Source organism: Etheostoma cragini, chromosome 9 (assembly GCF_013103735.1).
Source record: "Etheostoma cragini isolate CJK2018 chromosome 9, CSU_Ecrag_1.0, whole genome shotgun sequence".
Taxonomy (NCBI): Eukaryota; Metazoa; Chordata; class Actinopteri; order Perciformes; family Percidae; genus Etheostoma; species Etheostoma cragini.
The window spans coordinates 16,443,272-16,465,725 of record NC_048415.1 but is presented as its reverse complement, the minus strand read 5'-3'; the positions used below and the strand labels follow the sequence as shown (position 1 = coordinate 16,465,725).

General features: G+C 40.4%; 3 protein-coding genes across 4 annotated transcripts in view; all 3 read left to right on the top strand.

The window, feature by feature from the left end:
• The first annotated feature begins 6,587 nt into the window (after nucleotides 1–6,587).
• On the top strand, nucleotides 6,588–11,300 carry haus8 (HAUS augmin like complex subunit 8). Its single transcript, XM_034882486.1, has 10 exons — nucleotides 6,588–6,734; nucleotides 7,173–7,237; nucleotides 7,590–7,651; nucleotides 7,901–8,027; nucleotides 8,484–8,594; nucleotides 8,699–8,802; nucleotides 9,527–9,685; nucleotides 10,126–10,267; nucleotides 10,627–10,768; nucleotides 10,985–11,300. The coding sequence occupies exons 1-10, from the start codon at nucleotides 6,670–6,672 to the stop codon at nucleotides 11,109–11,111; spliced, it is 1,104 nt and encodes a 367-aa protein (XP_034738377.1). The 5' UTR covers nucleotides 6,588–6,669; the 3' UTR covers nucleotides 11,112–11,300.
• A 1,460-nt stretch (nucleotides 11,301–12,760) lies between these two features.
• On the top strand, nucleotides 12,761–17,287 carry sac3d1 (SAC3 domain containing 1). The gene is made up of 4 exons (XM_034881290.1): nucleotides 12,761–12,865; nucleotides 13,599–14,019; nucleotides 14,721–15,003; nucleotides 15,426–17,287. Exons 1-4 carry the CDS (start codon nucleotides 12,837–12,839, stop codon nucleotides 15,890–15,892), a joined length of 1,200 nt encoding a protein of 399 aa, XP_034737181.1. The 5' UTR covers nucleotides 12,761–12,836; the 3' UTR covers nucleotides 15,893–17,287.
• A 65-nt stretch (nucleotides 17,288–17,352) lies between these two features.
• Nucleotides 17,353–22,454, top strand: part of cpamd8 (C3 and PZP like alpha-2-macroglobulin domain containing 8) — a 41,087-nt gene continuing 35,985 nt past the window's right edge. Inside the window, exons 1-6 of one of the 2 annotated variants that reach the window (XM_034881288.1) lie at nucleotides 17,353–17,605; nucleotides 19,870–20,021; nucleotides 20,540–20,562; nucleotides 21,221–21,386; nucleotides 21,784–21,836; nucleotides 22,261–22,278. In XM_034881288.1, coding sequence (XP_034737179.1) covers nucleotides 17,520–17,605; nucleotides 19,870–20,021; nucleotides 20,540–20,562; nucleotides 21,221–21,386; nucleotides 21,784–21,836; nucleotides 22,261–22,278 — 498 coding nt within the window. In that variant the 5' untranslated portion in view covers nucleotides 17,353–17,519. The remainder of the gene's footprint in view (nucleotides 17,606–19,869; nucleotides 20,022–20,539; nucleotides 20,563–21,220; nucleotides 21,387–21,783; nucleotides 21,837–22,260; nucleotides 22,279–22,454) is intronic. The other variant, XM_034881289.1, reaches the window with a different exon arrangement.

The following is a 22,454-nucleotide window of genomic DNA, read 5'->3' as shown; positions in this document are numbered from 1 at the left end:
CACACACACACACACACACACACCGGATGAAGAAGCACACATGCAAGCAGAAGCATGGCAAATCAGCAAAATAGCAACAACAAAGAAGTTTGCATGTTCTCTGGTGTGACTATATGGATTACCTCTGGGTGCTCCAGCGTAATGTGTTTTACAGATAATGCAATTTAGGTGAACTAGATTCATTTCTGTTATCCCTGAGATGGTCTAGTTACATGTTCAATGTTTACACAACCGTCAGCCATGCAGTGTTGGCTGGGATTGGCTGCACCCACCTCATGACATGGACAAGGGACTAAATGGTAAACTATATAAATAGATACATAAAAATATCTTGATTTTCAGTCACTGCACAAAAGGGAGACATAATTGTTGTAATCTGTACAGACTGAAAGTATATTTAACTTGAAAGGATTGTCACTGATTGTGTTTACACTGACAGCGAATGCAGACCCTTACACCCATCTGGTGGTTACTAAAACAACTGTAATTGTTGGTGTCACCTGCCACTAATGTCAGTGCAGATGCTGCATTCTTTCTCCAGCAGAGGATTTTGACTGGTGCCCCTAAAGAGTTTGTACACAATAATATGAATACCTGTACAAATTAATGCAATAATCCATTATATATCAATCAGCCCCTCTCTGTTGCAGTCCCAGCAAAAAGGACAAGATTTCTAATAAAATCTTTATGTCCCTCGTTTACCTCAATAACAGAAATATTAACTGGAGGAGAGCCAGGATGAGGAGGATAGAGGAGGAGGGGATATATATATATATATATATATACGGTAAAAATAGTTTTAAATATCTTACAATTGTGGACCTGGCTTTCCTCTTCCATTGTTGTTGCTGCAGTGATCTGTCTAAATGTGGGACCAGAGGGGTCTGTCTAAATGTGGGGCCAGAGGGGTCTGTCTAAATGTGGGACCAGAGGGGTCTGTCTAAATGTGGAACCAGAGTGGTCTGTGAGCTGACTGACTGACCGGCTCGCAAGAGTCATTTCCGGCTGGCAAGGTTGCTATGCCCGCCGGGGATTGTGGAGTTTTCCAACTCCAAAGGCTTTTTTAATTCACCATCAATTTCCGTTGAACTGCCTATATTCAAAATCTACACAGCTGATTTCTCGCCTTAAAACATCCTAAAAATGAATTTATTGATTTAATAATAGACGTAAATTGTGGAAATCTGTGTACCGGAAACCATACACACTTTACACCCGAATTGAATGCTGGGATACCGGCCCGGCCAAGTTCCCACAAGTCACCATCCGATGTATCCTCGGTAAAATTGCCGTGTCGAGATCACATCCGGGGATTTTAACTGTTCTTGGCAAAATGCTAATTTGTTTATTGGGTCAGTACTTTGACCACCAAACATGACGTTTCACAAGAACACTAGAACACAAGTCCATAGAAGAACACAGATTGAGAGGGGGAGGCAAGATGGCGGACTGAGCAGTTGCGGTTTTCCGAGCTCTTTACAAGTAGTCCCAAAATATGGATAAAAGTTGTTGAATGTACACTCTGAAGTCTGGAAAGGGATTCGAAACGTGTTATTAAATCTGCAACACTTAAAATGGATCCCTAAGAAAGAAATCCTCGCCTAACGTCGAAAAAACTGAAAACGTGCGTGAAGAGGAGCATGACTATGCTATGGATTTGCTATGCTAAATAAAAGGGACCGCTCTGGTATTGATTCTGCGCCGTCAACACCTACCAAGCAACCCATGGAAAAGAAGACCAAGTCCACTGAAGTCGTTGAGAGTGATAAGGATTCTAACAAGATTATTTTGGAGGCTTGCCCTGGAAAAGAGAGTTGAAGTGCAGCTTGCCGACTTAAGTGAGCGAACGAAACAAAGCAGTGCCATGATTGCTAGCTTAGCGAAGACAGTTCAGTTCAACACGGAGGTACTGACTGAATGTAAAAAGAAAGTTGAAGATTTGGAGAAAGAAAATGTCCACCTCCGCAAAGAGAACAATGAGCTTAAAGAGGGAGTCAAAGAACAAGAAAGGTACAGGATGAGGTGATGCCTCCAAATTAATGGTTTGGAAGAGAATAAAGACGAAGATATCCGTACGAAGGTCACCCAAATCCTGGTCATGATTGACCCAGATGTGGAGTCGAAGCTGGAAGAAGCAGTGGACATTGTCCACAGAGTCGGAAGAAAGATTGACAACAAGATTAGGCATATTATGGTTCTATTTACTAAAAGATGGGTGAAGGAAGAAATCTGGCGGGGGACAAAGATCTCACCGGTCTGCAAAGAGAAAGGCATTCGTTTTGCCGAGTTTCTGCCACGGCAGGATTGGGAAGAAAGACGGAGGCTGTGGCCTCTAATTGAACAAGCAAGGCGGTCCGGGAAACTTGCTTTCTTCCGGGGGCCACACGGATACATCGACGGACGGCGAACTGAAGACGACAGGTGAAGTTAATGGGACACGGTCTGTTCATGGTTATAAAGCAGTGGAAAATGTTGGAGGGACGAATCTTTCCCTAAAGCCTACAGTTTTTTTCTTAGTCTGAGTGGGTTAACAACTTTTGTATTAATAGTTTTATTTTAGTTTTCTTCTTTTTGGTGTTCATGGTTAATAAGAAAATCTTTTTTGGTTCTTTGAATGTTAGGGGCTTGAAAGACAATGTTAAAAGAAAAGCACTTTTCCTGTTTTGTAAAGGGCAAAAATCTCAGTTTGTTTTTACAAGAGACTCATTCTTCTGAAGCTGATGCAGCCTTTTGGTCTAATCAATGCGGAGACAACATTTTATTTAGTCATGGTTCTAACCACTCTGGAGGCGTGGTGGTATGCTTCAACAAGTTCCCTGGTGAAATATTGACTCATCGAGTTGACGGAAATGGACATTACTTATCATTATCATAATGGTGGTTATGAAGATGGAAAATGTACTCTTTATAATAACCAATGTTTATGGGTATACTAATGATGGTCAAAACAAATTACTGATGGATAATATCACAAATGTGATTTCAGAGTTAAAAGTACTGTACCCTACTGATTACGTCTTGGTAGGAGGTGACTGGAACATGGCTCCAGATGAATGGGAAGATAGATTGCCTCCTAGATTAAGGAAAGCAAAGCAGAATGACATCATAGCAAGTTTTATAACGGACAACAATTTGAATGACGCTTGGAGAATTCTCAATCCTGGGATTAAAACATTTTCATGGTTTAGGCCGAATGGAGAAAGTAAATCTAGGATTGATTATTGGCTGGTTAGTGATAACGTTATGGCATATGTTAAACAAACTCAAATTTCTAAAGCGCCACTTTCTGATCATTGTTTCATAGATCTAGTTTTGGAACCCACAGTGAGGGTAACCAGAAACAAAGGATATTGGAAGTTTAATTCTAAGATGTTACAAAATGAGGAATATTGCATGAAGGTCAGGGAAATTATAAGAGATGTTGAAAAAGATGTCTTAATTGAAGGCTATATTGGTAGGTGGGAATTTACTAAATATAAGATTAGAGAGTTCTCAATAAACTATTGTAAGAATCTAAATAGGAAAAAGAGACAATATGAAATTAATTTGTTGAGGGAAATTAGTCAGTGTTGTAGTAATTTGGACCTACATTATCAAGAGAAAAACCAATTAATGGAGTTACAAGTCAAGTTAGACGAGCTATATATTGAAAGAGCACAGGGGGCCTTTGTAAGGTCTAGAGCCAAATGGATCGAGGCAGGTGAAAAGAACCCTTCATGTTTTAGTAGTTTGGAAAAAAACAGACAGCAACGAAACTCAATTACTAGTTTGATGATAAATGGGATTGAAAACAAAGATTTTAGAAGTATAGAAAAAGAAGTTTTCTCTTTTTTCTCCAAATTGTACTCCTCAAATTATTCTGATACAGAAGCTGATTATTTGTTTGATAAAGTCAAGAATGTTATGCCATGCATTGATGATTCCTTTAAAGATATTTGCGAGTCAGAGCTGAGTATTGAGGAGTTGGATTTAATTATTCTCAAGATGAAGTTGAACAAATCTCCAGGGACAGATGGTCTCACAGCAAATTTCTATAAATGCTTTTGGAATGATGTGAGAAATTTGCTATTTAAAGCTTTACTGGAATGTATAGAGAAGAAAGAACTGACGTTCTCTATGAATCAAGGTCTTATCACTTTGATTCCCAAATCTGGTAAAGACAAGAGGGTTTTAGATCATTTGAGACCAACTACACTGTTGAATACTGATTACAAGTTACTAGCTGGACTTGTTGCTAATAGACTAAAGGAAGGTGTGTTGTCCATTATTGGTGAGACTCAGTCAGGCTTTTTGAAAGGAAGGTCAATTCACAACAACATAAGACTTGTTTTAGATTTACTGGAGTACAGTGACATGATTCATTTATTTTATTCTTTGACTTTTACAAAGCATTCGATTCTGTTGAACATCCCTTCATCCTGAAAACTTTGCATCATTTTGGATTTGGGGAAAATTTTAGAAATATAATTGGGATGCTATATAACGACATTAATAGTTCTGTAGCTTTAGGGCAGGGCACCTGTCCCCGATTTGAGATTAAGAAAGGAATTCGTCAGGGTTGCAGTAGCTCTCCACTTTTTTTCATAATGGTTGCAGAAATGTTATCCATTTTGATCCAGAATAGCTGCATTGAAGGGTTAGTTGTGAATGACAGACAGATTACCATTAGTCAATTGGCTGACGACACAACTTTATTTCTTAAAAATGAAAATCAAATTCCCATAGCCTTACAAATCATTGACCAGTTTTCAAGAGCTTCAGGCTTATAATTGAATTTAAATAAATGTGAAATTGTATCATTACATGATTATCCCTTGCAACCTTTGTTTAACATAGAAGTCCAGTCTCAAGTTAAATACTTGGGGATTGTTATTTCCAAGAATAATATAGTTTCAGACAAAATGAATATATGGAACAATATAGACAAGTGTAAATTGATCTTAAATAGGTGGCTGCAGAGAGATTTAACAATCTTTGGGAGAGTCTTATTATCCAAAATGGACAGCTTATCCAGACTTATTTACCCGGCCTTCACTTTACCCATCTCTTCAAATATGATCAAAGCCATGAACAAGGTCAACTTTAATTTCATATGGAGAAACAAATGTCAATACAAAAGAAAAATTGACATGGTTAAAAATTATGAAGATGGAGGTGTGAATGCTATTGATTTTGAAATAATGAATGGTGTCTTAAAATTGAAATGGTTAAAATCTTTTATCAATAACAAGCAATCCTTTTGGTTTAGTGTCTCCAATCTAATATTTTCCAAGATGGGAGGAATAGACTTTCTTCTGCGATGTGACTTTGAATGCAGTTCTCTACCAATCAAACTTTCCGCTTTCCATCAGCAGGTTCTTCTCTATTGGAAGTTGATCTATAAACATAATTTTACACCTCACAATACCCCAGTTTGGAATAATAGGTACATATTGGTTGGCAGAAAATCTGTGTACATGGAGGAGTGGAAGTCCTGAGGAATCTGGCCAACTGCTCATTTTATGGACAGCAATGGGGTCTTGTTACAGCACGAGGAGTTTTGTGAGAAGTATCAACTCCAATGCAATGCCAAGTGGTATGATAGATGGTTGAAAGCTATACCAATGTCTCTGAAATCAATGGTGAGAGAAGACATTAGGTATTAGGTACATTTTCTGTTAAGGGAATTCTATCCTAATCCGGTAAGAAGAAAATATATGTTGAAAGACTTTGGTGATGGAGAGGTTAGGAAAATAAGGAAAAGCTATATCTCATTCTCACTTCTTCCAAAGGTGAAAGAGGTCAAATTTAAGCTTTTAAATGGAATTTACCCTACAAACAAATTCTTAAGACTAAGATTCAATTTTGAAACAAATAACTGTGTTTTTTGTGAAAAGGAAATTGAGAATCTAGAACACGTTTTTTTTCTGTGTGAGTCAGTGCAACCCTTCTGGAAAGATCTGCAGAGCTGGTTACAGACCAGGGGAATTGTGATACCTCTGACAGTGATGAATATTAAGTTTGGTGTTTTTGTTGAAGACAAGAAGGTAGACTTTGTTCTCAGCAACTTGTTACTTTTAGGGAAACATTTTATACATAAATGTAGATATTCTAAGACCAAACCCTCCCTGAGCCACTGGAAGAATGAGCTAAACCTTTTGTATAAGTCTCTGAAACTGGTTAAGGTTGGAAAAGCCCTTGATTTGGTTTATCTACTTGAAACTTTTAATTTAATTTGAGATAGCCCCCTTTATTTATTTATTTGTTTGTTGTTTATTTTTTATTTTTTTCTCTCATTTATTTTTATTTTTTTCTTCTGAATTTTAATTTGATATGTACATACTTTTATGTTTTGACTTGTTCGACCCGAGGCAAATGTTGTTGTTTTTTTAAATTGGTTTGGTTTTTTCTACTGCCTTGTTTGTTTGTATATTTGTATTTTGAATGAAAAAAAAAAAAAAAAAAAAGCGCCAATCAGCCGCCAATCACCCCAGATTGAGAAACGCCCAAAGACACAGGTTTGGACTTCCTGTGCAGTAGGTGGCGGTATGCACCTGCAACTTGTTTGAAATCCGCCGTCAATCAAGGGAAGAAGAAAAAAATAATAACAAGCGGAACAAACGTAAGTCTTCTTGTTTCTGCCGGTTTCCAAAACTGGTGCACAGGCGGTTTACTCAAAACATTGTGACAATGGCGTCGAAAAGAACATCAACAGTGCCAAGCAGTTTTAAAAAAGCTTCCACCGAGGTTAAAAGGTAGTTCTCGTCGTATTGTTTCATTTCTTCTAATCGAGGGTCACGTCATTCATGTGTGGCAGGTTAACTTTTAGGAGAATATAATGTAGACAAGACCCAGTAAGGGTAAACTGTTTTAGTTAACTCCAACACCTTATAGTTTTAAGTTTATAATCTTTTATTTATCAGAAACCAAACTTCACCTTTTCACACCGCTGGACCAGGCATGTGGCTAATACGTAGCTAGGCCATACAAGCTAATACAAGTACACGCTTTTACGTTCTTATGAATTGTAACAACAAAGTGACATAGCTACTGTAAGCTAGCTAACACGATACGTTAGCTTAGCTGGCATTGCTCGCTTTCTAAATAAAGTCAACTTTTATTTAGTAGTTTGTCCTGTTATTTTGTCTTTGCATTATTAAATTTGCTGCTAAAACTGCTACTTTGTTTTTTAGCTCGAAAACCGGGGGCAATGTTAATAAAGCGAGCGTCAGTGGAACTGGGAAGAAAAGTGTTAAACGTAAGTATTCGCATATGTTCACGTAAGTTAATTAACGTTCAAACAAACTTTCGTTGATTCGAGTAATGAGTAGTGCTGTCATTTATCAGACATGACCAATATAGCTTATTTATTCTTGTGTCAAAAATTCCCATGAAGTCTAAAGTATCTTCAAAAGTTCCTCTACAAGAATTACACACACACTGCACAGTCACAGCAGAGAACATATAAACTTTTAAACCATTTCTTTATCAATTCTTTTCTCTCCACCATATATAAATATAAATACGTTCAAAAATTGCATAACTGAGTTAACTAATCTTAAATCAATTTATTAATTTGTTATTGTTAATGTCTTTTCATCCATTTTTAGCAAGTGGGACAATTGTCAAGTCTCGCTACATGCAGTCAGCTGAGAAGTCATCTCTTTCAAAGGTAGTGCTATTTTTTTAAATAACTTTTTTATTTTAGTTTTTGTGTAACATGTGTTTCACTCATGGTAATCCTACTGTTAGGTATTTTTACTTAGGATATGGACCTAAACTGCCAATTTCCTGTGACATTTTTAAATGATTAGTCTGTAATTCTGTCTCCCTTGTCTCTATGCAGTTCAGTAGTCTGTCTGTCGTCACATTTTGGATGTTACCCATTTGTATCTCATTGCACCCCAATAACCATTTACAGAGTAACTCACTGACAAATGAGTCTATTGCTGTGCCACTGAGGCCTTCCTCACCTAAACCCAGTGGTGTCAAACCGAGAGTGGACACTCCACCCAGACGTTCACTGGCCCCACAGGCTCTAACAACATGTAAGTACTTACTATGGTACTTCCTACTTCCTATTTGGACAGTTGTTCACGATAGATAACTACATTTCTCATGTTATTGAGAAATTAAATCAAAATCTTGTTGTAAAACCTGGCCGTGCAAAGACCTTTTTTAATTAATTCCCTCTGATTTATGATTGAGTCTATAACAGAACATTGTTACATTACTTTTAAATGTCATTTAGCTGACCCTTTTATCCAAAGTGACAAACAATTCATATATATCAGAGATTGCACGCCTCTGGAGCAACCAGGGGTTAAGTGTCTTGCTCCGGGACACATTAGTTAATGTATCGCCTTGGGAATCAAACCCAGATCTCCCACACCAAAGGCATGTGTCATATCTACTGCGCCATTACCACCCCATCTAATCTATGAGTCTTAATGAGAACTAAATGTAACTTTTGCATATGTCTATCCATGTTATCTTCCCTACAGCAATGATCTCAAATGAAACTGCCCCTTCACTGCTTGGTAAAAGTATTCTACAGTCCACTTTCTCAGACGGACACTACTTTCAACCAAATTTTGATATTTCAGTAATTAAAGGTAAACTGATTTAAACTTTTAAAATGCTAAAAGTTATTTACAAATGAATGTTTTGTTAACTGTTTTTTCATCTACCTCCCCCCCCCCCCCCCCCCCCCCCCCCCCAAAAAAAATGATTGAAAATGCAGTAGAGCCTGAAAGGAATCCAGAGATTGAGAAGAGGGACATTGAGATGCAAACATTCCTACTGGCCTACCTCACAGCAAAGGTGAGTAAGTCTGAACACATAAGTGTATCTGATATGCTGAAAGGTGCTTCCAATGCGTCGGCTTTGTTAAATCCGTTTACAGAGACATTTAAAATAATAAAACAGTATCATCTTTAGTAGTTTTGGGGGATTTGTCTACTAGCGCCCGGCCGGATTTTAAAGTCTGATTCAATATAAATATTTGGTTATTAAAAAATACAATATTCTGATTGGCCGATATATTTTTTTTTTTAAACAACGCGTAACAAAACATAAACAGATTTCCCTAACATTAGTTATTTGCATACATTTATGACTCTCCACTAAAATAATATAGTAAGAATTAGATTTATTGTCATAACAGGACAGAGGAACATAAAAATATATTAAAGTTCTGATAAATAAAATGTATTTTTGTATTTTGTGAAATACAAACTTAAGATATGAAACTTAAAGTCCTTCAAACAAAAACACATTAACAAAAAAATAATCAGTGTTGCCAGCAGGGACGTTGTAGAACGCCCTCTGGTGGACACACTATACAACGGCAACGCTCATAACATGGTTGACCGCATTGGCCATTATAAATGCCGATACACATTATTCGGTAAACGCCTAATATCGGCAAATATATTAGACAGGCTCTATTGTCCACTGTGATCTGTATGGAATAGACATCTTGTCCAAGTCCCATGCCATATAGTACCATGACTGATCTGGCTTCATCTTTGTTGTTTGACTTAAGATGGAGAGCAACACTGCGAAGCTCAAGGCTGAGGCTGAGGGAAGGATCATGCAGGAGATGCAGGAAGAAGAGGCGTTGCATAATGAGGTCCAGGACAAGAAACGTCAGTACCTCCTCATGGAGAAGGACAGCCTAGCGAATGAGCTGCTGGATTTACAGGTCAGGAAATTGCCTCGTTTTGTAATAACCTTTTTTAAAATGTAATCTGTCATAAAAAATTTTGTATTGCATGTTGAAATAGCCAAGTGAGAGAACATGCCTCTTTCTTTCCAGTGTCATTGCTCACGATTGTAGATGTAAATTTTACCTCCTTGTCAAGCATCATCAAACTTATAGCTCCAAAATGTTTATGTGATATTGCTTAAAATGGCATTCATTATTGGAGACACTTTGCTACTCTTGCATACTCGTACTGCATTGAGGCTTGTTGGGCCACCTCTGTGCTGATTGATATTAAGGTACGATCAAAACAGCTGGTGAATGGCTGGTTAACATGTTTTCTAGAATAGTATTTTTAAATATAAAAAAATGTGTGCATTAAGAGAAAGATGGCTCGAGTAAACAATTCTCATCCTACTAATATCATTATTTCCCATCAGATTGCGGCTCTGACTCCCTTGGCAGAAACTGCCAAGCAGTTCACAAAGGACTACAAGTCTTTCGCCACAGCTGTTGACACCACCCGGCATGAGCTGCCTGTCAAGAACTTCTACATTGACGGGGACAGAAAGGAATTCCTAGGTTGTTGCTATTATGTTTAAAAGTTACAAAAATAGTTGCACAAAACAACCTTGTTATGAAGTCGAATAGCACTCAAAACTCAGCTATTCAGCTTCATCAGGACTTTGTGTATATGTTTTGATCAGCTTGACCCTGACAACACAAGGTTTTACCAGATATTGGTGTGCTGTAGGACATTATTGGTTTTAGTAAGAAGTTAATTATCAGAATAAATTTTTAAACGATGTGTATTTTTTAATCATTTTATGCAACCTTACCTGTGTGTGCTCCTGTAAATGTCACATGAAATGGGTTTTTATGTATTTTGCAGGAACTTAATTGTTGTTATAACCAGACCCACCTGTATCTGCCCATTTTAGATAAAGCTGGGAATTGCCTGAAGGAGAGTGAGAAGTTGCTAATGGAGTGCACAGAGGGAGATCAGAAGGACAACAGCACTTCTCTAGAGTGCCTTCGGGACATTAAAACAACATCAAAGAACATCAGCCAGCAGCTGTCAGGGTACGCACATACAGTACATAAAGAACTTTTCTTTTTGAAAGTGGTGATACTGAATACATTTAATTCCCCTCTTGTTCCTTCCTGGAGGTTTTTGACATTGAGATTGTTACTTTTAAAGAATTGAATCCTGGCACACATTCAGTAGCACCTAAAAATGCATCCTGACTTTGACCATGCTGACTTTTATTCAAACATGGGGGTTTTCCATTTTCCTAGTACATTCTCAGAGCTGCTGGAGCTGTCATCGTTGGCCTGCCGCCACACAATCCATGTACAGCAGGCCACGGAGGAAGAAAAGCTCGGCACTGCAAGAATCCACCAGCTCTACTGCCCCAAAAAGTGAAGAATACCACACAGCATGAGATATGGAGTGTCCCCGTTTCCCCAGTTTACATATATTTGCACCATTTATGTCTTGCATGGTATGTATACTGTCTGATTTCTTTGTATTATATCTTGTAAATGTTGAATAATAATTTTTATAGATTGAAAATGTGTCATTACACAATAAAGATCTAAATTAACAAAGAAATGGGTATTCCGGTTTTATGATGTGTTAAATACAGTTGCAAATATAATATCTATCTATATAATATCTATCTAGGGGTGGCAGTAGCTCAGTCCATAGGGAGTAGGGTTGGGAACCGGAGGGTCACTGGTTCAAATCCCCGTATGGACCCAAAAAGTTGGGAGTGTGGATTGGTGGCTGGAGAGATGCCAGTTCACCTCCTGGGCACTGCCAGGTGCCCTTGAGCAAGGCACCGGTTCAGCTGGCAGCCCACTCACTCTGACATCTCTCCATGTATAGTGCATGTATAGGTCTGAGCATGTGTGTGTATTTCAGGCCTGTGTGTGAGTACTAACAAAAGTGTGTACACAGAGTGTAGTGCAGTAATTTCCCCATTGGGGACTAATAAACAAATTATCTATTATCTATCTAAACCTATATAGTGTCTTGCTTCTGGAGGGAAAAAGAGATGTAAGCAGAGTTATACGACTTAGGCTTGCAATTGAATCTAACTCGAGGCCCAAACTGAGGATTGTTTTACACGTTTAACAATAATGAAACAATACTACGGCACGTTTAATTTATACAAAGATGCTGCCTGCAACCATAGAAAGAGTAGCATCGAACGCTACTGCCAACTGGCACTGACGAGTCCTGGGGCCGCCATCTTGGACCGGTCACCCGCTCCACTCAGTGCAATGTGTTTGGCAGGTGCATGAGCTGTCAGCGCGTTTAATTAGTCACCCTCACTCAATACCAAACTAATTTTCACGCGTTTTTTTGCTGCAAAGGTCATACATGCATCTATGATACAGGACACATGGTTAGGCGTATTTTAATATTCATAGTGTGCTTAACAGCAAAAGAATATTCTGATTTGATATAAAGTTACCAGACGTCCGAGATTTTTTGTTACATTTTTGTAAACATTTTTGTAAACATTTTTGTAAACATTTTTGTAAACATTTTTGTTATTGCCACTCTTCATTCTAACCCCAACCGGCCCGTCAGACACCACCGACCAAGAGCCTGGGTCTGACCGAGGTTTCTGCCTAAAAGGAAGTTTTTCCTCGCCACTGTCGCACTGTTGCTTGCTCTGGAGGAAACTACTAGACCTGTTGGGTCCATCTGTATAGTGTCTTGAGATAACTCTTGTTATGAATTGATACTATAAATAAAATTGAATTGAATTGAGATCAAAACTGGGAACATAATCCCCAAAGAGGAAGAGCAACGGGGACATTTCCAGTTTGAGTATCAATCTGATTGAAAAACCTAATGTGTCTTTAAACAGAACAGGGACAGATCTAGTTGTTCCTGTATTTAGCTAGGGACAGACAACCAAAAACAGCGACTGTCCCCTGAATCCGAAGACGTCTGGTCACCCTAGACCCTGGACACTAGACCAGACGTCCCCGGCGTATTTGCAAAATACCCCTACATTACATATGTGATGTAGGCTATAATAGGAATTCCGCCATCGGAGGATGTGACGTTACGTCTACGCAACAATTTTTATTGGCTGATTCTGGATAGTGACGACCAGTCTGTAAAGGACCAATGAACCGCCGGAGAGCGCCTCGTCGTATGTGAGTACATGGGTTTTATTCCAAATAAATATGAAGCATTTCGTTGAAAATTGCATCCAAAACAAAGTTTTTTTTACTATGTTGACCGGTTGCTTCTTTTAGCTAACATAATGCTCGATAGTAGAAACGCCATTCACTCGATATGTGTTGTTAGAAGCTAAGTTGGCTAGCTAACTGTCGAAGCTAATTGACTAGTGTTAACTGGTAGTATAACGTTAGTCACCAGTAGGCACAACCAGTACGTTATCAGCGACTAATTGGTAAAACGTTGCTGTTGTGTCCTTTGTTGTATCATAGTAGTGAACACTAAGACGTCAGACAGAGCTAACGTGACATTACGATTGAAAAAACAAAATGCAGCTCACTTAACGCTAGCTAACTCAAAGATTGAAATGCAGTAGTACACGCATAAACTGTACTTAAAATAACTTCTGTTGATGTGCCGATTCATGGCATAACGCTATAAAGTTAGCTAAAGAATAAGCGAGTAAGAAAAAGTAAGTTAGCATGCTGCACTCCCAGTACTGTAAGATAAAAGTAACGTTTAAATCGGTTTTGTGTTACACAAAGAAATATAAAACTACAGAAAAGGGGTAGCCATACCCAGTCGGAGCAGAATGATGTGTGAGTGGGTGCAGGCTGTCGTTGTAACTAGGGGAGACGCAGTCTTTGTTTGTATGCTTATTCTATCCGGTGGACTACATTTTCAGCCAACCTGTTTCCCCTCAAGCAGCTCTCTCTCTCAGAGGAGGGGTGCACCAGCAGGAGGAGAATGGAGACAGAGGAAAGGAGAACAGTGGCGAGGCCAAGGCAAAACCCAGGCGAGAGAGGTGGTGGAGGAGGATGAGAGTTGTGAACAGCATGGAAAAGAAGCCGTGCCCATGGGGACCTGCCAGACCATGTGCCCTGCTCGTGAGCTGCAGGACCGTGAGGTGCAGAACCGCCTTCACCGTTTTGAGATGTTGGCAGGCACAGAAAGAGATCGACGGCCCAGGGGAGACCCTTCGCGGGCTGTCAAAGAGTATTCCAGACCTGCAGCTGGAAAAGACTCAACAAACCCCACTGACCTCCGTCCACCTGCTGTGTTGCTGAAGACGGTGTGTTACCTTATTGATGACATTGCTGCGTCGCCTCACCTGCACCCATGGACTGAGGCAAGTAGCGTTTCCCCAGTCTCTGATTTTAGACCTTGTTAGACCTTGGGAAACTATGATATTAACATCATACACACACTTGATGAAGTTTTACTTTACTGTAACACACAGTTAGCCAGCACAGCTTCATGTAACCATCAATCAAAACAACATGCACGTCCAGCAACCTATTCTTTAGAGCGGGGGTCTTCAACTTTTTTTTAAGCCAAGGACTCCTGAACTGAAAGAGAGACGGTGCAGGGACATCCCCCCCCCCCTCCCCCCACTACATTATATTGAAATTGTTTATCTTATTGGGAGGCGTTTGGTGATTCCCACCCCTAATATCCATCCATCTTCAGCCGCTTATCTGGCAATAAGTAAATATTTGGCTTTTGGACACACAGTATAAAGTTTTTTTTTTTTTTACATCGCACAAGCAATATGTAAAGATATCTACAAACTTTGTAGACATATTTATATACAGCTTGAACAATGTAAAAATTATTCAGTGACCAGTGGCCATAGAATTTACGTTTTAATGTCTTGCAATGTGAAGCATTAGTATATAAGAAATAAGGCTGGTAAATTTGATTTGTAAAATGGCTAATTTGTTACAAGCCCGGTATGAACACTTAAATATTGTAGTTGCGATAATAAATCCGAGAAAAATAACTCTTCACAACACAGAGTATATCAACGAAATGCAACTTATCTTCCAGGTGTACAGCTTTGTCTTTGATCGGCTGCGTGGCGTGAAGCAGGACATGATCATCCAGAGGGTTTCTGGGTTGAACTGTGTGGCCATTTTAGAGCGGACGGTGCGTTTCCTTATCTATACCTCTTATCGGCTTTGCGGGGAGCCCCTGCGGCTCTACGACCCACGCATTAACGACACACACCTACAGGAGAGTCTGAGCTGGCTGTTGGATTGCTACTCAACTGAAACCGGACCGCACCCCAACCAGGAAGAGTTCCAAGCTCTTGGTCTGCTGTACAACTTGGGTTGGTCACTGTTTTTTTTTTAAATTTCTTAGTACAACGTTTAGCTTTGGTGTATTTATATCCATGTTCGAACATCATATAAATAAGCAGGCTATTGATGCAAAGGTGTGATGAAAAGGTTTAAGCAGTCCTTCCCTGAATAATTTACCATTGGCAACATAGTGTAACCCCAGTCAGTGGTTTTCATACAGGAAGAAGAGATTTTGTAAACCTCATACTCAACAGCAGGCATGCTAGAGCCTGCATAATATCTGTAGCTCTTTCTGTTCTCCGCAGATACAAAACTCCTGCTTTTTGAAAGATATTTTAAAAACTTGTCACCTGAAAGGCGTTCTTTCGACATATGGATCATTTCTTCTGCATGCTCCCCCCCCCCCCCCCCCCCCCCCCCCCCCCCCCCCCCCCCCCCCGGTCTCCCCCAGGTTCAACGCGTGCCACGCAGCACATCATGGAGCTCTCTGAACGGCTCCGCAGATCTCCGGCCATCACCCTCGCTCTTTCCATCAACCGAGCTTTTCTGGAGCGAAACCCTGTGCGTATGCTCCGATTGGCTCGGCGGTTGAACTTCATACAGGGCTTTGCTCTGCACCGTCACCTGGTGACGTGTCGAAGAGATCTGCTGCTAATATACAGCCACGGATACTGCAGCCGCAACTGTCGCTTTCCTCTTGACCGACTGGCTCAGCTCTTGTCCTTAGACACGCCACTTGCAGCCCGACTCTGCCAGACGTACGGAATGGAGATTGATCAGGGCAACCAATTGGTTTTCTCCAAGGCTGCTTTCACTGAGCCGGAGAAGGGGAAACTGCATTGTAAAATGTATCACAACATAGTGGCAGAGAAACAGAGAGAACTCAGTATTGGGAACATCATTCACGGTTGCACTTGACAAATAAAAAGAATAAATGAGTAAAACAAGCAATGCTTGGTACCCGTAGGGTTTGCTCCTATTCCACCACAGGGAACTAGTTTAATAACCCTTCTAGAACTAGTTTAATAACACTTCTGCATGGGTTTCATTTTAGCTCATTGGAGTTGAGCCTTGGGGCGTCTTTCTAGCACACATGTTCAACATAAGGGTCAGGGATTGAATGCTGTGCCATGCTCCACCTGAGAGAGGCTGAACTCGGAGAAACGTCCCCTCTTGGTTCTGGAGGTGCTTTTTAATTCTGATCATGGTCACTTGGTGCCTGGTTTCCATTAAGATGTGAATTTCTTTTATATTGTTACTAGTCATTTTACTGATTAAATGTTATCTTAATGTCATAGTGTTATTTTTTCAAAATTTCATGAAATCTGCTGTGCAACGATGTTTCATTTTATTCTTAATAATGCAGTACCTCAGATGTATTTAAATAAATATTTTGTTACCTAAAAAAAAAATGTCTTGGTCCTTCTTTGAAATCAGAGACTTAATGGCCTCTAAGCTCTATTACCACTTGAGGGCAGTAGATATCTGTAGAGGGCATCAACCTACTTTACTCCACATTTGAATGGAAACACGCATTTTATAACCCAACCATAAATGATTTGCTAGATTACATTACATAAACATGATCGGAAAGGAGCTGGATAACGACTTATTCTGCCAGTCTCAGATGAGACAACAACGGAAATAGACAAGAGTGTCGGTCCGTTAACAGCCACTTTTACAGAGGGAGAAACAAAAAGAGTCAAGTACAAAAAGAAGTGATTAAAACGTAGGTGATCCTACAAGTGTTGTGTTGTTTCTCCTAACAGTTTTTTTTAGTGATTTTTTTCCAACGCAAAAGGAACCAGTTGTAGCCGGTCTTCATCTTTTGAGAGGTCAACTGAACCGAACCAGTTGTAGCCGGTCTTCATCTTCTGAGATGTCAGCTGGAGCAGAAGTATGCGCAGTGTGCAGGTAATTTATCGCTCCGAGCGGCGGCGATGGGCTCCGGGCCGCTGCGCACACTGGGGTTAGTCATGCTCTCGCAGCACAGAAGTGAGAGGAGCTATTGAAGTGAATGAAGTGCAGCCAGCCGCAGACCGCCTCCTGGTTCACTGCTGTAGGAGCAGGGAAACCATAAAAAAACAAACATCCACCGACTTAAATGAGATCACCAAGCACGATCTGGGAAACAAAAGTGGCACGGATTCTACAAACGTTTATTTACAGGGACGTTTTCTTGTCGCTGGAGTGGGAGGACGCTTCCAATTTGTAATGCTGAAATATGAGAGAACGGAACCGGGGCGGGTGAAGGCACATGGGAGAGGACTGTGCGTGTACTCGGGGCACTAAGAGGAAGAAAAAAAAAAAAAACTTGCTTGGAACTGGATTTGGCGAAGTGGGATGATTACAAAAAGTTGATCTTTGGTTCCGGACGAAGCATTGCACAGAGCTACCATGCCAACCAACCTCAATGGATAGAGAGACCGAGAGAGTAGACGCAGACTGTTAGGTTTTCATTTAACTTCTCATTAGAGTTGGAAGACCCCAAAGTCCTTCAGAGGGGAGAGCTGATATCCAGCAAATCTGGGTTACCGAGGCCAACATGTTGCGGTGGTCTCTGACAGCTTTGAGTCTTTCATGGACTTTGTTCATCTGCAACGTGAGCAGAAGTTCTGCACAAGAAAGACCGTAAGTTGCATGTGTTGTCTTTGAAATGTGGTGCTTTTGCTTGAAACTCACTACAAGCACTTCCGATGCTCTCAATCGGGAATTGTAATTTAAAAAAACTTTTAAACTTTAAATAAAATGGTAAAGTGGGGTCACAGAAATCTTTAGCATTTATATGCTGCAAACCTCCTTTTCATTGTTTGCAATACTGAATGCATAATCAACATGTTGTAATCTGCGAGATTGTCATATTGTTTGGAAATATGTAAGGATTTCATGTTTTTAACGATTAGGACTTTATACGATCACAACACCTTGCCATTCTTGTTTTCTTCCGTTTTTCATTCTCTGCTGTGTTATTGGACCTGAGAGCATTCACACAGTGATATTGAGAGGTAGTCTGCTCTGCTGAGTTTTATTTTGTGATGCCCGGAATATGCATCTTTCGGAGAAGGTTTCTCATCCTTATTGAGATAAAGACAAATATTCAAGTAGTAGCAGTATCCCGGTTTGTTCTGTTTATCCCTCCAGACCCATGAGGCAGAACAGGCCAAATAGACTTTTGTCCTTTTGGTGTCATTAGTCATGCGGTTGTAGCTGCTTGGGAGCTCAATGCTGACCTTGAGAGTTGTGTTAATGGTACTGCGTTGTAAGTAATTCTTCCAAGGTAGTCCAGGGGGGAGGGGTTGAGTGCACATTTACTGACAAATGCAGGCTTGATTTACACAAGACAGCTTAAATCTTTCTCAAATTATACAACTCAGCTGAGGCTGGTAGTTGGGCAAAAAGCAAAAAAGCTTAGGACATAAAACCATGTGACTGAACTGAAAAGAACTGGCTGTTTAAAGACCATCCTTCTCACAAATCCTTCTCAGGCACTGACCAGCTCAAGAATGAGAACTGAGTACATCAAGCCATGTGATTGAAATAAGCATGGTCTCCACCACCTGATCCGGGCTCCTCCGAGAGCTGGTTAAACTCACTTTAGATCAAACGCCCAGAGTCAATTTCCTCGTATTATCTTCCTTCTCTAGAAGCCTTATTTTCCAGGGGATTTTCTCATGACTCTCTCTCTCTCTCAGGAACTGCTGCCTCCGGCTGTAATGTTGTGGTGCTGTAATGCCAACCACCTGATCTTTCTCTCAGGCGTGCAATTGGGTTTGGGCTCAAAGCTTTGCTCACTCCTAATTTGTTTGATCTTCAGCTAAATTTTCTGGGAATATTGGCCTATTTGCCTTCAAAATTAGAGTTTGTGCTACATGGTCAGGACTGAAACAAACAGAGATTAATTCAGTATATATTGTTTCAGGTACATAGGCTCCCACGTGTGGGTGGCATCCTTTATTTGGGATTGGGTCTTTTCTCAAGTTAAGTAACTTTTTGAAACTCAACACATCATTTGGTGGATGCTTTTATCAGTTGCTCCACACGCCCTTACATAACCCTGAACAGACCACACTGCTAATTTAGTTAAAAAGGACCACACTAACAAGAGCACCTAAAGCTGGAGCTTCGGGTCTAGAAAGTGCTTTACAAATAAAATGTCATATGATATTTGTGTTACCGGATGGCTATAGTTCCTCAGCGCCAGATGGCATATTCTTTCATCCAAATAAAACTTAAATTGGACTTTTTTTTTCTTAATTCGGACTGTTGATAAGCTTCAAAGAATAACCTTTGCTCTGTGGACTCAGTGACAAGTCTTCTTCCCTCAATTAAATGTCAGAGTGACTGTGTGGAATCTCCATCATTTTTTTTCTTTCTAAACACACGCCAAGGTTCTGTCACAGGTGCCAGACCACCCAAAGAGAACACTAGAGCAGAATGCTCAAGGGCCAACAGGTACTGTGTCCCTGGTAAACATTGCAATCAAACCTGATCTTGCTGCACAAATCCATAAGGAATGTCCCTGTTTATAATCGTTTGTGTGTTTTGTTAGGCATGTGAGCGTGTGTGTATTCGGGTCAGGGAGAAAGCGAGAAACAGCAAGACAGAAATGGGAATTTATGCTCAGTTCACATGTTTGACTTCTTGCAAGATAAGACTATAATTACATACACTTAAAGTGGTAAGTGGTACAATAAGAGGTGCAATTCATATTTCATCATATGCAGCATATATTTAGCTCTGTCCTCCTCATGTCTCGTTATTCTCTGACCTCTACTTCATCTCCTGCCCACATTTCTCCCTCTGTTTTGCCCCTTCTACTTTTTTTTATCCTCCTCTGTGTACTCTCATGTCATCTGCTCTCCTTCCATCTCTCCTTCCCCTTGCTCTTCTCACAGGGGTTATTTGGTTGCTGCACCCTCGGTGTTTCGAGCAGGCGTAGAGGAGAGCGTGAGCGTAACCATCTTTAACGCGAAAGCAGAAACGCGCGTCCAGGTGCAGCTGACAGTGAAGGGACAGATGGTCGCCCACAGCCACGGCTCAGTGCTCGGTGAGAACAGCGCTGAGGTTACACTGGCACAAGGCATCACTTTTAGAGAGAAAACATGAACCAACAAGTTGAGCTATGAGACACCTATTTTCTGGGATTTATTTAAAGTATGTAGCAGACATGCTTGCAAAAAAATAGACATATATTGAAGAGCACACACAACGTGAGCCCGATTGACCTTTCCCCTCACTGTGTGCTCCTGCCCAGCTACGCTGTTCGTAGACATTATCTTCGATTGGGGGCATCAGTTCAGCCCATCCCACCAGCCACTTAGTGTATACAGTGTGTGATTTGTTTGACAGCACCATTAATAGATGGTGCTTGCTCGACCTCAGAGTGGCATAGAGACAGGCTGCAGCTGGATTTCCTGCTAACCCACGGTGAACACCTCCAGGCAAACTCAACCACAGTGTAGTAGCTCTCATAACCACTGGTTTTAATGGTATTATTTACAAATGAACTTAGATAAAAGTATATGAAAATCCTCTCATTAAAATATCTCTTTGTTTCCATTTTAGACAAAGGCACCATCAAACTAAAGGTGAGTCTGTTCAACTTGGTTCTCATTTGTCTTCCTCAGCAGTGGCCTATAGTAATATGCATGCTGCTTTCCAGAGAGGTCTAAAAGGCACGGCGCTGTTTAGCAGTGACAGCTGCACAGTAGTGAGAGCCCCTTGTCCGTTGTGTGCACATTCCTCAGGCAAGATGCAAATCAACACTAACATTACTTGTAATGCAACATCTGTCTCTGCTCATTCATTGAGAATAAGGTAACAGCCTCAATATAATGTGCAACAGCTGTTGACGTGCATGTATGATCCGCCGCCCCCGAAGGCTGTAATAGATCAACCTAGTATACACAACTCGATTCTCCCCTTCTGTCTCTCTCTCTCTCTCTCTCTATCTCTATCTATCTATCTCTCTATCTCCTCCCTGTAACCTCCACCCTCATTCTCGTGAAATACAGTAATGTGTAGTGGGCTGTGTTATAGCTTGGCATCTTCCTCTGGTGGTAAAATGTAGTTTTTGTTGTTATGCTGTAGCTTTACTTCTATAAAAGTTGTATAAAGAATGTTAAAACAAGGTCAATTGTGTACAGCAGCCTAGAGTAAACATTTCAAATTGACCTAATTTACTTTTTTAGTTAAATCCAGCCCTGATCCTTGTGATTGTGTGTGTGTGTGTGTGTGTGTGTCCAGGTTCCCTCAGGGTTAAGAGGCCAGGCCCATCTGAAAGTGTGGGGGAACCGTCACCTCACAGAGGAAGGCTACATCTTCCACAACTACACCACCGTCACAGTGGAGAGCAAGGGCACAACTGTCTTCGTCCAGACTGACAAGCCCGTCTACAAACCCAAACATAAAGGTTCCCTCATAGTGCACCTGGTAGTTAATCACTGCACAGAAATGCAGATAACCAAGGCTAATATTTTTGTCATAGAATCAAATTTGGTTTAAGAAAATCAGTCAAAAGAGGCCATCATGTTGATGCTGGATTCAAACTGAAGCTCAAAGATGAAAATAAGCGCTGTGATTATGTGATCCTGATAGGTGTTATGGTGTACTCTGATTGGAATGTAGCATTTTAATCCATTAAATTAATTCAGACAGTTAAATGGGTCAGGCAACAAGATTTTTGAACTTGGTCACATTCATTGATCCATACAGAAATACTAGTAAATGTACTTATACATGAAGGTGGTAATTTTAAAATAATGCAAACCTGCTGTATTTTACAGTATTGTTTCTTTTTCTGCCTTTAGTGTCCATCAATGTCTACACTGTCACCCCCGACCTGAGGCCAGTAAATGACAAGGTAATTTTGTTTCCAAATCTGTGTTGACGTTATAAAATTATGACATTCCCCTTTTTACTATATGACTTTGGCAATAGAATGACAAAATATTTAGCATGAACATACTTTTCCATCTGTAATTGCTGGAATTAAAGAGGAGAAACCCGCTGAGCTAAGCTAGAGTCCTTCCTCCCTTGGAATGTTAGCAAAGGCTCCAAATATACTGTGCAACTGTGCAGACAGAAGGTTTATTGATGTTTGCAGCTATAAAGGCCTGCTGCTGGTACACCGCAATACTCACTTTCACAGATGGATGGTTGTTGGATAAGGAACGAGTGGGAGAAACGTTGGGAAGAGGCTAACGATCCTCTCTCGGCTTCACAGGTTGTATCTAATTGATAATGTTTTGCTCTTGTCTTTCTCTTTTTTCATTTTTATTTTGCAGATTGAGGCGTATGTTTTGGTGAGTGGAAGCTGGCAGGACCACCCAGGGGACAGTGGCAATTTTAAATTCCCAGTCTGGTCGAAGATTACAGAGCAGAAGTCAGGGCAGCTCACCTAGATAACAGGGTGCTCTTTGGAACAGTACAAGGATAAACAGCATGAAAGAAACCTCTTCCCTTCTTGGCTCTTGGTTTT